This window comes from Schistocerca americana, chromosome X, assembly GCF_021461395.2.
Source record: "Schistocerca americana isolate TAMUIC-IGC-003095 chromosome X, iqSchAmer2.1, whole genome shotgun sequence".
Taxonomy (NCBI): Eukaryota; Metazoa; Arthropoda; class Insecta; order Orthoptera; family Acrididae; genus Schistocerca; species Schistocerca americana.
The window spans coordinates 431,008,522-431,023,849 of NC_060130.1; the positions used below are offsets into that span (position 1 = coordinate 431,008,522).

The 15,328-nt window shown below is 38.3% G+C and overlaps 1 protein-coding gene across 2 annotated transcripts in view; it reads left to right on the plus strand.

Annotated features, from left to right (window-relative positions):
• LOC124555587 (glycine receptor subunit alpha-3) overlaps nt 1–14,874 on the plus strand; it is a 370,065-nt gene extending 355,191 nt beyond the window's left edge. For both annotated transcript variants that reach the window (XM_047129549.1, XM_047129550.1), the window contains one exon: nt 12,116–14,874. In XM_047129549.1, the coding sequence (XP_046985505.1) occupies nt 12,116–12,286 (171 nt within the window). In that variant the 3' untranslated portion in view covers nt 12,287–14,874. The remainder of the gene's footprint in view (nt 1–12,115) is intronic.
• The last annotated feature ends 454 nt before the right edge of the window (nt 14,875–15,328 follow it).

A 15,328-nucleotide genomic window follows, 5' to 3' on the forward strand; every position in this document is an offset into this window, starting at 1 on the left:
AGCAACCTCTGAGTAGATGTAACTTCAATATGACGACGAAATCGACGCATACGCCCATAACACTGTACTAATACAAGTACCCGGACACCTATTAGTGGATATTAATATGGTTTACAACATACGCATTCCTAACTTACATCATCCTGATTTTGAAATTTATATCTCGAAAGCTGTAATTTTTTAGTTGATCATCAGCAATTTTATGTGAAATCGAGTTTTCCAATAAAAGTTATATAGTTGTTCACACAACTGCGTCACGTACCTGATAGCTGCTTGTATGTAAACCTAATTTGTCCTGAATTATCGAAATCATGTTGCCACAGATCGTCAATTTTCGTTTTCCATTCTCTATATATTAAGCTCGTCAGCAGTGTAGATGCATGAGATGTTAAACTGATTTAACACCTGTCTGCACTTTCTGTATTCGGAATTGTGTGGATGATATTTTTCCGAAAGTCTGATTGTTCGCCGCCAGTCTCATACATTCTGCACACCAACTTGAAGTCTTTTAGGCGCCTTTTCCCCTAATGATTTTAGAAATGGAAATGAGCGTATAGCATCGTTGGCCGGGAGGTCCCATCTGGGGAAGTTCGGCAAGTCTTATTTTAGTCGACGTTGCATTGGGCGACTTGCGCACCGGTAATAAGGATGAAATGATGATGAGGACAACACAACACCCAGTCCTCAGGGGAGAAAATCTCCAACCCGGCCGGAAATCGAACAAATTTGAACAAATGGGCTCTGAGCACTATGGGACTTAACTTCTGAGGCCATCAGTCCCCCGGAACTTAGAACTACATAAACCTAACTAACCTAAGGACATCACACACATCCATGCCCGCGGCAGGATTCGAACCTGCGACCGTAGCGGCCGCGCGGCTCCAGACTGTAGCGCCTAGAGCCGCTCGGCCACTCCGGCCGGCGCCATTTGAACAGATGTTAAGTCCCATAGTGCTCAGAGCCATTTGAACCATTTTGGTGTTGCTACATTAAAATCAACAGCTTGAGTGTCCTCACAGATCATATTTCTAAAGTATCAGATTGTTGTGAGGATACGTGGTCTGCAGGAAGCACTATGTGCTACAGTGGAGAGTAGTAGATCTGTGGTATTATCTTGCTTAAGATAGTGTGAGTATGTGCTGTTTGTGATTTCACTCACTTAATCATTCTAAGATCTATGAAAGTTCAATGCAAGATGGTATACCTATTCCAGTAGGTTTTGGAAGCAATAAATGTGGAATTCTAAACATACAAAAACCAGTTAAACACAGTCGCACAGTTTTCAGACATTTGTGAAGGCTATTTAAGCACAGTGATGTGTGTGGTACTCCCCCCCCCCCCCACCACCACCACCACTACCAATAACAAATGGTTCATTAAAACTACAGTATGCCATGTCATGTACGTGCAGATAGCCCCCTTCTCATTTTAAAATGTAATTCGCTTACACTCAAAATACCCAGCCATCTAGTGAAACAATTGAATCTGATGTGTGAAATATAGTTTCCAAAGGTCTTTCATGGGTCTGTCATGGTTATTTATGTACAATGATGCTGAGTGTGGTACTCCCTCCCCCCATTAACAAACTATCCATTAAAACCACAGTTTTCTGTGCCATATGCTTGCATATACGTAGACTGCCTCCTGATTTTGAAATGTAATTTGCTTATGATGAATGAAAATATCCATTCATCCAGCAGAGCAATGCAAACAGATGTGTGTAACAATTTCCAAATGTCTGTTAGGGTTGGCTGCTAACAAGATGACCGCGAGTGTAGAAGTGTGTTATTCTAACGTGAGAAATAGTTAAAAATGGAGTTTGTAAGAATTGTAACGCTGAAATAACAACGCTAAAAGAACGAATTGCAAGCTTACAATTCATAGTCAGTGCTTTAAGACGATATTGATCCACTCAAGAAAGAAAATCAGCATCTACCATCGAAGCCGACACTATAAGTAAAGTGATGCAAGTCAAACGTAATAAATCGTCGGAGTGCATGAAGTTGTCGTATAAAGATAGTTTTCCAACTGCAGAGAGAACAACAAACTCTGCTAAGACTGTTATTTTACCGATAAAAACAAATATCATGTTTTGGTAACAAGTGACAGTGATAACGACTCTCCAAACGATTGTGAACCTGTAAAAATCAGTGACCTGGAAATGAATAGTGTTTTTTGCAAAAAATCTCAACAACGAACACGGATCATCAGGAGAAAAGAGTAATGTACTATTACTAACAGACAGTCATGGCTGAAATCTATCCAGCATGTGCTGGGAGAAAAATTGCAACATAGCAATGACTACCGTAGTGTAGCGAAACCAGGGCGGGATGTTGAAATGTTGCACACACTAACTCTCAGACGAAATTTATGCAGTAAAATGACTTTAAATGAAGCAGAGGTTTACGTGAAAACGCTACAAAATTTTTTACAAGCTAAGAAATGCAGAAGTACAGTAGTTACCACACTGCCTCATAGGCACGATCTAATTTATAGTTCGTGTGTAAACAAAGAAATTCGGAAAAGAAACATTAAAATAAGGAAACTGTGTTCACAATACGCTAAGCGCGATGTACTGGATATAAGTAATCTGCATCGAAATCGGTACACGAAGCATGGAATGCATTTGAACTATGGAGGGAAAAGGTTTGTTTGTGATTGCGGTAGTGAAGTAATTAAGGAAAGACTTCTAAGGAATAGAACAGTCTATCAGTTTCCTGTACATTCTTCCAACAACGGCGAGGAAAACAAGATCAACAAGGAAGAAGATCGAAAATACAACACTACTGACGATCCTAATTTAAACTGAAGGTATGTGGTGCGGTAAATTTGACTCTCAATTATCAAATCGCGAATACGCCCGATCTAAATATTTATCACCATAATGTGCAGTCCCTGCGTAATACGATCGATGAAATTAACGTACTGTTAACAGATGAGCATGAAGATATCTCAGTGTTACGCATTTCTGAGGACTGGCGTAACCCAGAGTTAATCCAGAATATGAAGATAAATAAATTCATTTTGGATTCTTACTACTGCAGGAAAAACAGGAAGCAGGGTGGGGTGGCAATCTACTCAAAGGAAAATGTAGATTTTATCACCCTACCTGACTTAACTAGAACAAATGTCGAAAAGGATTATGAAATTGCAGCTATAAAAATGCAGCTATACAAATTACTGTTTACCGATCACCATCTGGAAATTTTGAACCTTTCTTAAACAGAATGGAGTCATTACTAAATAAAGTAAATAAAATGGGTTGTGGTTTGATAATCTGTGGTGACTTCAATATCGATTTCCTCACAAATCATGGAAATAGAGGGAACCTTTTGAACCTTGCAACATCCTATAATTTAAAGGCTGAAGTATGAGCTACTACACGAGTACCGTAATAGAAACTTGCCAAACAGCTCTAGATCAGTTTCTAGACAAGAACAGTTTAGGCTACACAAGACTTCAGTAAAAATGTTTAATGTGGGTTTTAGTGATCATCTTGCTCAAATATTAAACATAAAAGCATGTCTTTAAGAATCTCGTGTAGAAGTTATAATCAGGATAATGTACTACTTCAGCAGCTTTTTATTACAGAAAGAAAAATTGTCAGAAGTTGTGAAAATGAACGATATAAACGAAAATTTCTACACTTTCATTCATGCATTAACCAATTTCTTTCAAATTGCATTCCCACTGAAAACTGTAACAATATGGGGCAACTCTAGAACAAACAGTTGGATCACAAGGGGAATAAGAGTTTCGTGACAGAAGAAAACACTACCTACTTCATGAAATATGTAACTCAAAAATTTCCTCACCCGAAGTATGTACATACCATAAAAAATACTCCAAAATATTATGAAATGTAATAAAAGCAGCAAAAAAATGCACAATGATGAATATATTTATAATTCAGCTAATAAATCAAAGGCTATGTGGAGTGTTATACAAAAAAGGATCTGGAGAATACAGACAATCTTGCAAAAATATAACACTATTACAAAAAAATAAAAGAGAAACAAACCCCTTAGAAGAAGCCAACACATTTAACAATTTTTCACAGGTGTTGCTGATAGTACATTACAATAAAAATTTAAGAGCACCCAAGCAAATGAATATAAAATAAGTGCATGTAGAGGATCAATGTACATTGGTTCTGTTTCACAAGATGAAGTAGCTAAAGCAATGAAAGGACTAAACAATTCCAACTCTGCAGGCATGGCAGATTAAAACTGTGTGCCAGACCGAGATTCGAACTCGGGACCTTTGCCTTTCGCAGGCAAGTGCTCTACCAACTGAGCTACCCAAGCACGACTCACGCTCCATCCTCACAGCTTTAATTCCGCCAGTACCTCGTCTCCTACGTTCCAAACTTCACAGAAGCTCTCCTGCGAACCTTGCAGAACTAGCACTCCTGGAGGAAAGGATATTGCAGAGACATGGCTTAGCCAGAGCCTGGGGGATGTTTCTAGAAACATCTAGCCCTCACAGACATCAGGAAGCTATACGTCAGTATTTCACAAATGATTGTTTTTGGTATGTTTTGAATTCCACGTTTATTTCATCCAAAACGTGTCAGAGTAGGTATACAATCTTGCATTGAACTTTTGTTAATATCTTAGAATGGCTGAGTGACCAAAATCACAAATAGCACATTTCCATCTCAATACTTCCACTATGGATGGTGCTAGTATCATACAGGCTGGCATACTTCATTCAAATATGTAATGGAAAAACAAAATCTCTGGAAAAGACAATGCATTTCTCCTGAAAATGTAAGGGTGTATCAGGGAACATGGGGAAGTACACAGACAATAATTATTTTTTTTTTACGCAATCAGTGCATGAGAGAGGATGGAAGCATTATCGATAATATTGGTGTGATGCACCCTCTGCCAGGCACTGTACAGTGGCGTGTGACATTATCTGGAAGAAGGCAGGTAGGCCTGTGATGAGACTGGTCGTGACCTGCATGTAATTAAATCTATTGCACATTAATGATGTTAGAAACCCCATACACAGTTATCAGAAGCATTAACTGCAGTAAAATGCCTAGCAGTAACCACCTGGAGTGAGCTGAACTAAAATACATGTAGAGATCTCATATTTATTTATTGAAATCTTAAGGGAAGTGACCTAAACACTAAGAACTAACACTCAAATACATATGCATGGGTTTTTAACGGGGTGTAATCCCCCCACTAATAAGTGACAGTGTAGGTGGCAAGTGGCTGCAAATACCATTGGCATGTCACCTAGAGACTGTGTCGTTACAATTCGCACTGAAGTGTAAGAGGCACTAAGGTGATTGCTGTTGTTGAAGGAAACATCAACATTGATTTGGTCTAGCTTGTACTTGTTGGTTATCTGGCTCCTGATGTACAGTAATCAGATAAGTTGTAAGTACTAAGACTATTTCTAAACAAACAACTACCACTATGCATATGTGTATTGCTCATGTGGATATACTCTGCTCTTGATGGGGTACCATATCAGGGTCAGATCAGTCTTGAATAGAGTGTGGGAGAAAAATTAATAATGCAGTGATTGAACCCAGAATCTTGTCCTACCCTTGCAATAGCTCTGAACTGTGTACAGAGGAGTCAGGCTACTGCACCAGTGTAAATGATTGAATGAATAGTGTATTGGAATCTCTATGACACTGATAGAATCATACTATGGAGGTACGCCCCATCTGAAAAAAAGATTATGCATGTCTCACAAAACACTATCCTGTGTAAAAAGACTGTGACACCATTACACTGTCATATTTCTAGGGTAGTGATCACAGGATTATGATAAAGGAGATTAAGATATGTACATGGAGATATTTGTAAACAATGCTTCAGTATCGATGAATTGTGGATGTTATGTCCCTGAATTTCTTTTAGCAGTCCTCATATACTAAAGGTGTAGCAGTAAGGTTTCCTTGACCATTCAAAGTCCTATATCTGGTGTAGGGATTATAGATTATATCAGGGTAGATTCAGAGGCATACAGACATTTGTTAGTACTCTGTCTTTACCCATTTGCATGGAATAGGAACAAATAAATCAATACTACTGCTATGACATAGTCCATACCATGAAATGTACAGTGGTTTGTGAATATGTGTTTAGATATAGGTTCCTGTGTATAGAAGGATTGTGAAATGAATAGGCTATGGTGATTTGAAGAGGACTAAACACTGGTGTGAGTTGGAACTGATACAGATAAATGTAACTATTGAATTTAAAATAGCCAGAGACACCTGCTACTGTTCCATTATACCACTGACCACAAACGAATAGAAGCAGTACCACTCGTAAAAAATATCTGGATATAAGCATCTGCATGGTGGTGAATTTCTAATTGTGATTTAATGTGCTATTTTTTCTCATTGTGATAGTTCTTTACATAGCCAGTGTTGGGTAGAGGGCTGGATAGCCTTCTCACTAATGGAACAGTGATGTTGCAATGGGATGCGATTTTGAGAGAATTAGCTGGAGTGTGTGACTTGGCTGGGTGTATCTAGAAGAGCCTTACTCATCAAAATCAGGCAGATGCTAATGCCATATACTGAAGACAGAGAATGATCAAAATACAAAACTTTATGGAGAATAGATGATCAGAACACCACAGGATAGGACAATGAAAGTAAATTTTCTAAGAAAAAAGGATGGGAAGAAGTGACAATGTTCCATTTTTCTCAGGCTTCTGGTATCCAGGGCGTTCTGTACAATTGGTATCCAGGATGCTCTGTACAATATTATTGTATGGGGAACTGATGTGTATCAATGCATAAGAAGAGGAAGATTTCTGTTCACGACATTGTCAGAGAACATTGACAACAACAAAAGTTTGATAAGTGGAAGTTAGCATGGTATTTTTCACGTTACAGTGCATTAAAATTCTCTCCTTTTGAGAAAATGTCCTGTTGTTAACATAAACCAGGAAAACTTTGTGTATGATAGCCTACACCTAACAATTTTTCTACTTACTCTACCCTGTAGTGTTATTTCCCCAAAAGTGGCAAAAAGCAAAATCTCTGCCCCATTCCACTTCCATAATGCACTAGATGAAGATTAAAGCACTATCAACTGTCTTTAAAACCACATATATGTTTTTAACCAAAATTTTCCAAAAACTGAGCCCAAGTACATTATAACACAGTGTTGGGTGATGTTGTATTTAAAGTTTCATGAAGCATGGCAGTAAAATTAATGGGGAAATTTTCTGAAAAGCTGAAAATCTGTCACAATTCTCCACATTTAATGATATCTCACTGCAAACCAGCTTTTTAGGAGCACTTCAAACTTGGGAACTTTCTTGTGAATGCATTGGCAGTTAATCACTATGATTTTAATCCTCCTGCATATAGGGGTCATTTCTTTGGATTTTATACTGACACTTCCAGGTCCCCTACAGCTATTGTTATCTGGACTGGATGAAGAGTTGATGTCAAAAAAAACTGTGTATACCCCACACGCAGCAGTCAGCCACCTGTGTAGCAGCTTCTGACATGTGCACACCTGACCCATTTGGGTGGACCCTATGGTTCTCACCCCTATTGTGCAACCACAGGTAGTCACAGCCTCGCTTGCCACAAAACCTTCAAAGTCTCTGGTTCAATCCTTCCACTCAACTCGGAACAAGGGGGCCATGATCAGTCCTGGGGACAATGCTGCAAATTGTGAGTTTAATTGAAACTCCACTGTGCATAGCTGGCCTTCTCTGCCTGTACTGGATTGATCCAAATGTGATCTCCAAGCCCACGTGACAAGTATCATTTGTTCCAGTGTGTACCTCAGTCCATAGTTGGTTGCACACCAGTCCCTCAACAGCTGCTGGAATAGCCACTTCAGCACATTGAATGAGGCCCCAGACATACATATTGAGAGCACCTGTAGTTCCTTCTCATTCCTTCCTGCCATTTTCCTAAGGGTTACCAATATTTGCCATACTTTTCAACTGCTGATGATTAATAAACCCCTATCTTTCTGCATTTGCCCACTTCTGACACAAGCCACAGTACGTTTCTCAATAGGTGAAGTGAGTCTCATTGGCTCTGTTTCAGTTTCAGTGAAAGACAGCACCTCAATCTTGTTGGTTGAGGAATCGGTATAACATCCTGAATCCTCCCTACTTCCTGTCTCCCCTATACAGAGCACATAGCCTTAGCACTGGCATGCCATAGTCAAGTGGACAAGTAGTGACAGATCCCACACTTCCTGTAGCGGAGACATGATCCACAGGAGAGGGCAGGTACCTTTGGTATCTCTGGCACACAACTCTCAGTTGCTCTCTTTCTCTCCCAAAGCACCCAGTCACCACAGTTCTCAATCATTTGACAGTCATTAGGACAATTTACAGCAGCTTACAATCATCAACTAACTCATCTCATGATTGAGAACAGCGTTCACGGTGGGGCTACAATGTGACTGGTATGATGTTCCACAGAACAGTAAACAAATGGCTTTAAAATAAGCCTGCTGATTCTCTTTTAACCCGTTAAGCTAAAATATTACTATTTCCCTTTCAGAACTGAAGCTTTTAGTACAGAAAATGAGATTTCTACACTGCCGTGAAAAAAAGTTAGCACACCCATTTAGAGGTCTCCAATTCGTTCCACATTTATTCTTGCTTTAGTGCATATACAGTATATGAAATTATCACATTTACAGATCAATAGTGCAAGAGATTCTGAGGTACCAGGTATCAGTCCATGCTGAAACACCTATATTAGAATGTGGGTTAGCCTCCACAGGCAGCAATGCAGACACCGACTCTGGCATCCTGTCGAGCGTACAGATGGCAAATATTGTCCTGGGATACATTACACCGAGCCTGCTTGACCTGTTCGTGTAGTTCTGTAAGGTTTTTAGTTGATGACTCACACGAGACCCTTCTCGTCACACCGTATCCCACACCTGCTTGATTTCAGAGAACTCCAGTAATTGTGCTGGCCAGAGAAGTTTCCACACATCTTGCAGAGCATGTTGAGTTTCACAGGCAGTGCGTCGATGAGAATTATGCTGCTGGAACAACACATCACTTTTCTGTTGCAAGAACAGCAAAAGAATTGGTCTAACAGTGTTCTGCATGTACTGAGTGCTGGTTATTGTCCGCCCCAGAAACACCAAAAGTGAATGAGAGTTGCAGCTTGTCATATTCCAGACCATAAGACCTAGGGTTGGGGACAGTGTGTCTTGGACAAATGCACTCTATGAAACAGCACTCGACAGGTCTACGTCATACGCACCAAGAAGCATCTTCTGCATGCAGGCAGAATGTGCTTTCATCTCTGAAGACCACGGTGCACCATTCCATCTTCCTAGTGATTTTTTGATGGCACCATTTGAGCCGTGCACATCAGTGCTGTGGCACAAGTGGAAGGTGGGATAGAGCTGTGCTTACTCGTGGTTCCATTGTTAATAACCAGTTTGCAACAATTCGTGTTGACATGTCTGGACTCACAAGCCCTTTTATCTGTGCTGTGGTAGCTGTACTATCTGCCACTGCTGCCCTTACAGTACGACAATCCTGGCAGTTGTCTGTGTTGCATGGACATCCAGAACCACATGGCCACTGTTGTCAACGTCACCGCACAACTGATGCAGTGCCTCTAACTTGTGTGACAATTCTCCAATAGGACTATCCTGACACTTGGAAGGCTACAATTTGACCATTTTCGAACTCGCTCAGTTGGCTGTGACAAGCACAAGTGCATCCCTGTGCCAAGGTTGCCTGCTTGCTTCATATTTTTGCACCACACTTAGCCATCTGGCTGTAAGCATTTCCTATTGGTGGTTAGACACATGTGACACTCTTGCAGCTATGTCACTATGTTATCTGTTGGTGGACAATGTTGAAACCACTATTGGTACATCTACTATCCCCAAGGTGGCATATGCCATCATCAGATCAAAATTGATGTTGCCTTTCCAAGTGTACTATTTTATTTTTTATTTTTTATTTTATTTTTTCTGGCAGTGTATTAAGATCAGAGAATACAAGTTGCCTGAAAATTTTATAAGGTTGTATTTACTAACAAACTTGGAAGAACCACAGTTGTTGTTAACCTCAATCCTACATAGCACCACAGTAGTATTTCAAACAATCTGTTCTAGGCTCACACCATGGTTCTGCCATTCCTGTTGTGTTGGCAGAAGAGTCAACACCGTGTTACTAGATGAGGCCGAAATGTACGTATTTCAGCTCATGCAGGCTGGTGTGAGGAGGGAAGAACTATACTGACGTGAGGTCTGGAACATGACAAGGAATTAGAATTCAGAAAGCGGACGTAATTAGTTTGATACTTAACTTTAATCCATTAATGATGAACGTCGCTCTTAACGGTACATGAGTCACAATATTATCTGTTCCGAATACATTCGTAATGATAGTGACTGAATATGGCACTTTGCTAGGTCGTAGTAAATGACGTAGCTGAAGGCTATGCTAAACTGTCGTCTCTGCAAATGAGAGCGTAGGTAGACAGTGAACCATCGCTAGCAATGTCAGCTGTACAACTGGGGCGATTACCAGGGAGTCTCTCTAGACTAGACCTGCCATGTGGCGGCGCTCGGTCTGCAATCACTTACAGTGGCGACACGAGGGTCCGACTTCTACTAACGGACTGCCACCATCTACCAAGTGTGGTGTCTGACACCACAATTCCCATATCCATATTCCTGGTCAACCTTTCCAATTTGTTAATCAAACTTTATTTTTAACTTCCACTTTTCTTTAAGCACATGGGGAGCTGGGTCCAAGGCCGTGCTGATGTTATACTCTGAGTTGTAGTTAATAAAGTTATCAGCAGTTTTAGAATACAAGGGAGCAGCAAGATACACTGATGAGTATGGCCTCCAACATCCTCATTCTGACCAAGGTTTTTTGGTTCAAAATGGCTCTGAGCACTATGGGACTTAACAGCTATGGTCATCAGTCCCCTAGAACTTAGAACTACTTAAACCTAACTAACCTAAGGACAGCACACAACACCCAGCCATCACGAGGCAGAGAAAATCCCTGACCCCGCTGGGAATCGAACCCGGGAACCCGGGCGTGGGAAGCGAGAACGCTACCGCACGACCACGAGATGCGGGCTAAGGTTTTTTGGGTTTTTCAAGCCTGTAAGAAAGCCTCAGTTAAGAGATGTAAGGAGGCTTTTCATACTTGTGTAGGCAAGGTTTGAGCCAAGTTTCCTCCCTTACGATAATTGACATTTCTGATAATAAGACAACCACCTCACCACAAAATTAAACTTACAATAACTGCAAAGCCATGGATGGGCAATTATTCATCATTAGCAGACCATGAAAATGATAATAAAAAAGAAGATTGCAACATATACAATCAGTATTAACAGGTTCCATTGCATCTGAGCATTATCATTCAAACATAGAACTCAGCAGAGAACTATTATGTGTTATCCTTGATACACTGATCAGATTCTCCTTTGTCACTCCACAGTTTTCTGGAAAGTTTAGTATATTATATAATCTGGTTATGACAGAACTGAAATTATGAGCCTTTAGAAATACAGCAACTGTCTCGAAACTGCTGCACTATAAAACCAAGCGATTTCATAAGATTATAATAGATTCTGCTAAATTCAGTTTCTTGTTCATTCTCGACAGCTGCTTTAACTATATCAAGAAAATTGAACAAGTACCTAAACATATCCAGTGAAGTGAAAAGTAGTACAAGAAAGTCACATTGACTTACCATAGCTTTGGCAACTAATTCATTCTTAAACAGAAAGAGAAAGAAAAATACGTTTGCAGCCTCTCCCTCAGTGCCTACTGATTTCAGGTGCAAGCAATACACCATATTGTTCTTTGATGGACTCTGTGATATATAAATGAACATCATTAGTTATGTACTATGCTACAAGCTCACCAGTTTGCTGCCACTTGTGTATGAAAAGTAGAACATTATCTGCACCTATTCTGATGTGAGAGCTACAAGTATGGCAGCAAAACTTTCCCATGATCTTCAAAGTTCCCTTCACTTAGCATTTAGTAACCAGCTTATAAAAAATAGTGGGAATGACAGAAAATAAATAGTCAATTTCTTTTTCTGAAATTTTGGTAGCAGTGTTATTTCAACAAAAGGGTCATTTTTGTTGCAGGAGAATGCCCGGCTTTTGACTGGGCAACCACCTGCACCTCCAAGACCATCTCCAGCTCAAAGGAACAGGATTAGAGCCATCAACATTGATCGATTCTCACGAGTATTTTTCCCTCTGCTGTTTGCAATTTTAAATTGCACTTACTGGGTTATGTTTGCTGAGTTCTTGTAATTGTCTATCGATTTTCAGTTTAAAATATGATTTGTTAAAGCAAGTCTCTAAAAAATGGAAAGAGCTAACGTGCATATCATGTAGTGTCAGAAATTTTTTAGAAGCTTCTATTTATACATGGAAGTAACTTTCTGCTCTGGCACTGCAAATAGTAATTTTTCTTCAATTTCAGTCTGGTTAATGTGAGTAAATGTAATTGCAAGACATCAGATGAATAATTAATGAATGTATAATCTGAGGTTAGTTCAATCACAAGAACTGCAATGCAGTGGTACAACCAAATATGCTTTTTGTAAATCCTGTACTAACCACACAGATTGCAAGAATTTTCTGTCACAACTAACTTTTGCTAATACTGGTGCTATGTGACAGATATCTTCATAACATAAATCAGAACTCATAAAAAATGCACAACTAGCTATATGTGAATGTTAGTACAGATTACTAGAATGCACCTGATGGAATGAAACTGTATTTGAGATACAAAAACTTCTATAAATAAAATGTTAAAATATAGTTGGAATGTAAGTGTTCTCTGGTACGATAGTCATAATGACCATTTTAGTGGATAAGTGGACCTAAATGTCATAATTTAAAGAAAATATGGGATGTTTAATACTAAGTTCCTAAGAAGCTACATGAAAAAGAGTTCATAAATTTATTGTATAGTAGCAGTCTGTACAATGTCACATGCTACAAGTGTTATAGGCCCTATAGGTAACTGTTTGCAACTTACAATTGCAATTAATGTCACAAAAATCATTCCAAAATTTTGTTGTTTGGTGTGTCTTCTTGTTTATGTATGTTTAAAAATATTTATGCTGCGCAATGAGCATTTTTAATATAAAATTTCCTGGTGAAAAAATTTTCTTATTTAGTATTTCCAGCATTGTCATAGACAGATTATTCTCCCCAGTTATTAGTGGACATTATCTAAATCACAAAGAGGGAGAACATTTTGGAACAATTTTATATAATGTTGCATAGATGATTCAAAGATAATAAAAAATCTTATGAGTATTTCCAAATTCTGCTCATGGTGACCATTTTCATCAATCACTAATAAATACTCATTAAATCACAGAGAGACAGAACATTTTGACTGACTGTTGCCTTTATGATAGACATCAAGGTATTACTGTATTTCATAAAAAAATAAATCATCAACAAATTTCATCACATTTTGTGTGCTGGTAATCAAAAAGGAAAGTGAATAAATAACTTGTTTTTTAGACAGTCCTTCCTCCACAGTTAGGTTTGGAAGGACAAAAGAGTCATGGATGCTACTATTACAGATGTGAATAGGACATCAACCAGTGTATACATTCTTAAGCAAAAGATGTGAATAACTTGTTATGTGAATATAAATCTTCAGATTAAAATGTTAGTAAGGTAGAGTTGTTTTCAGTGTGTCATAAATATTGTACAGAAAGCACTGAGTGGAAACTATAACATTGGAAAAGTGTGTTTGGTAAATACATTGTATGTGTATCGCTTCATAATTGAACTAAAGCTATCTGTAAGGTAACATGAATGTGAAAGAAAATTCCATTCATCATTCCCTGGAGCTCATATTTCACATTATAAAAATTCATTGGTTGACAAAACTTATTTGGTATTAGAATATAGTTCCTTAAGTCACCTTGAATTTAATGGACATGTACATGAATGCAGTACAGTGTGGTACAGCAAAATAGTCATATACTTGAACATAAAATGTTACTTCAGTTTTACAGACCATATAGATTGTGTGTCCCATACTGAAAATTGCCTGTTATTGATCTCATAGCCATGTATGTTTCTCTTCTATCTAATCCTCTACAAACATGTCTGATTCAGCTAAAGCTCTCAGACAGAAAAGCAGCAGTAGTTTAACTCCTGGGAAGGCTGGATTCCAGTCAAGACATAGTATTAAGGCCACAGACAACAGGAAATCCAAGTCTATCCAAATCAATATTATTTTACAAGCACAAAAACTGAGCAATTTCCTTGTCATATAAAACTTTTGTTGTAAAATGTGGTACCAAGTATAAATATTTAAATCGTGTTGCATGTCAGTTAGTGAATTTGTTATCTTAAAGTATGCTATGTGACTGGCAGTGTGTATGCATTTTTCCAATAATTGTGTGGGAATTTTGCTTAATTTTAAAATGAACTCTACTTTTTCTATCACTGAAATGTCTTTGAAATGAGTTATAATAATGCACATTCTAAAAATTTACACAATGTTCCTGAGTATTTTTTTTTCTAATTTTGCAGTAAATGCTAATGCAACAGAAGTGTCATTATTCATGAGTGATCTTCATATTTTGAAAGACCAAAGTACTTGCTGCAGAAGCATTAAAGTGATTACATCTCAGTCACCATATTTTGTAAGCTTGAAAAATCAGACAAGAGTAAATAATTTAATCTTTTCTTTTGCATTTGTTCAGTACAGAACTGTATTCAGTTCTCTCAGTTGCCAATAAAAGTAATAAATATTCTGACACTTGACAACACAGAACTCTCAACACCACATAAGGTGAAGGGAGTTAAAAAAACTGTAATGAAAAATATTCTTAAATACTACTGAAACTGTCTGCCAAGTTATATAGAGTTTTTAACTTGAATAAATGTTTCCAGTTTACTGCTTATAAAAATGACTTGTTATAAAAATTTCTGTGTAAACATGTACATGAATAGAAATGCTTTGAATTATTAATGGCTTTTGATGAAAATTATCATCCTTTATTTTTAACTGTTGCTTGTAACTACAAATAATTTATAAAATTTGCATTCTGCATACACAATTTCCCTCCATCAGATAAAGGACTATAAATAACAGTTTGGTGGCAACCAAGTCTTTTCTTCAACACGCATGAGCTGCATTCCATATCCTAACATAATTCACTCAATCCCAGTCACAACATAATTAATTCCCATCCTTTTACGCAATGTGATGTTATGGTTCAATCCAACGCACAAAAGCACTTACACAGTTTAAATAAGCCACACGTATTCTTCTCTTCTCTTTGTATCTTTACTTTTACTGGACTAATTGTA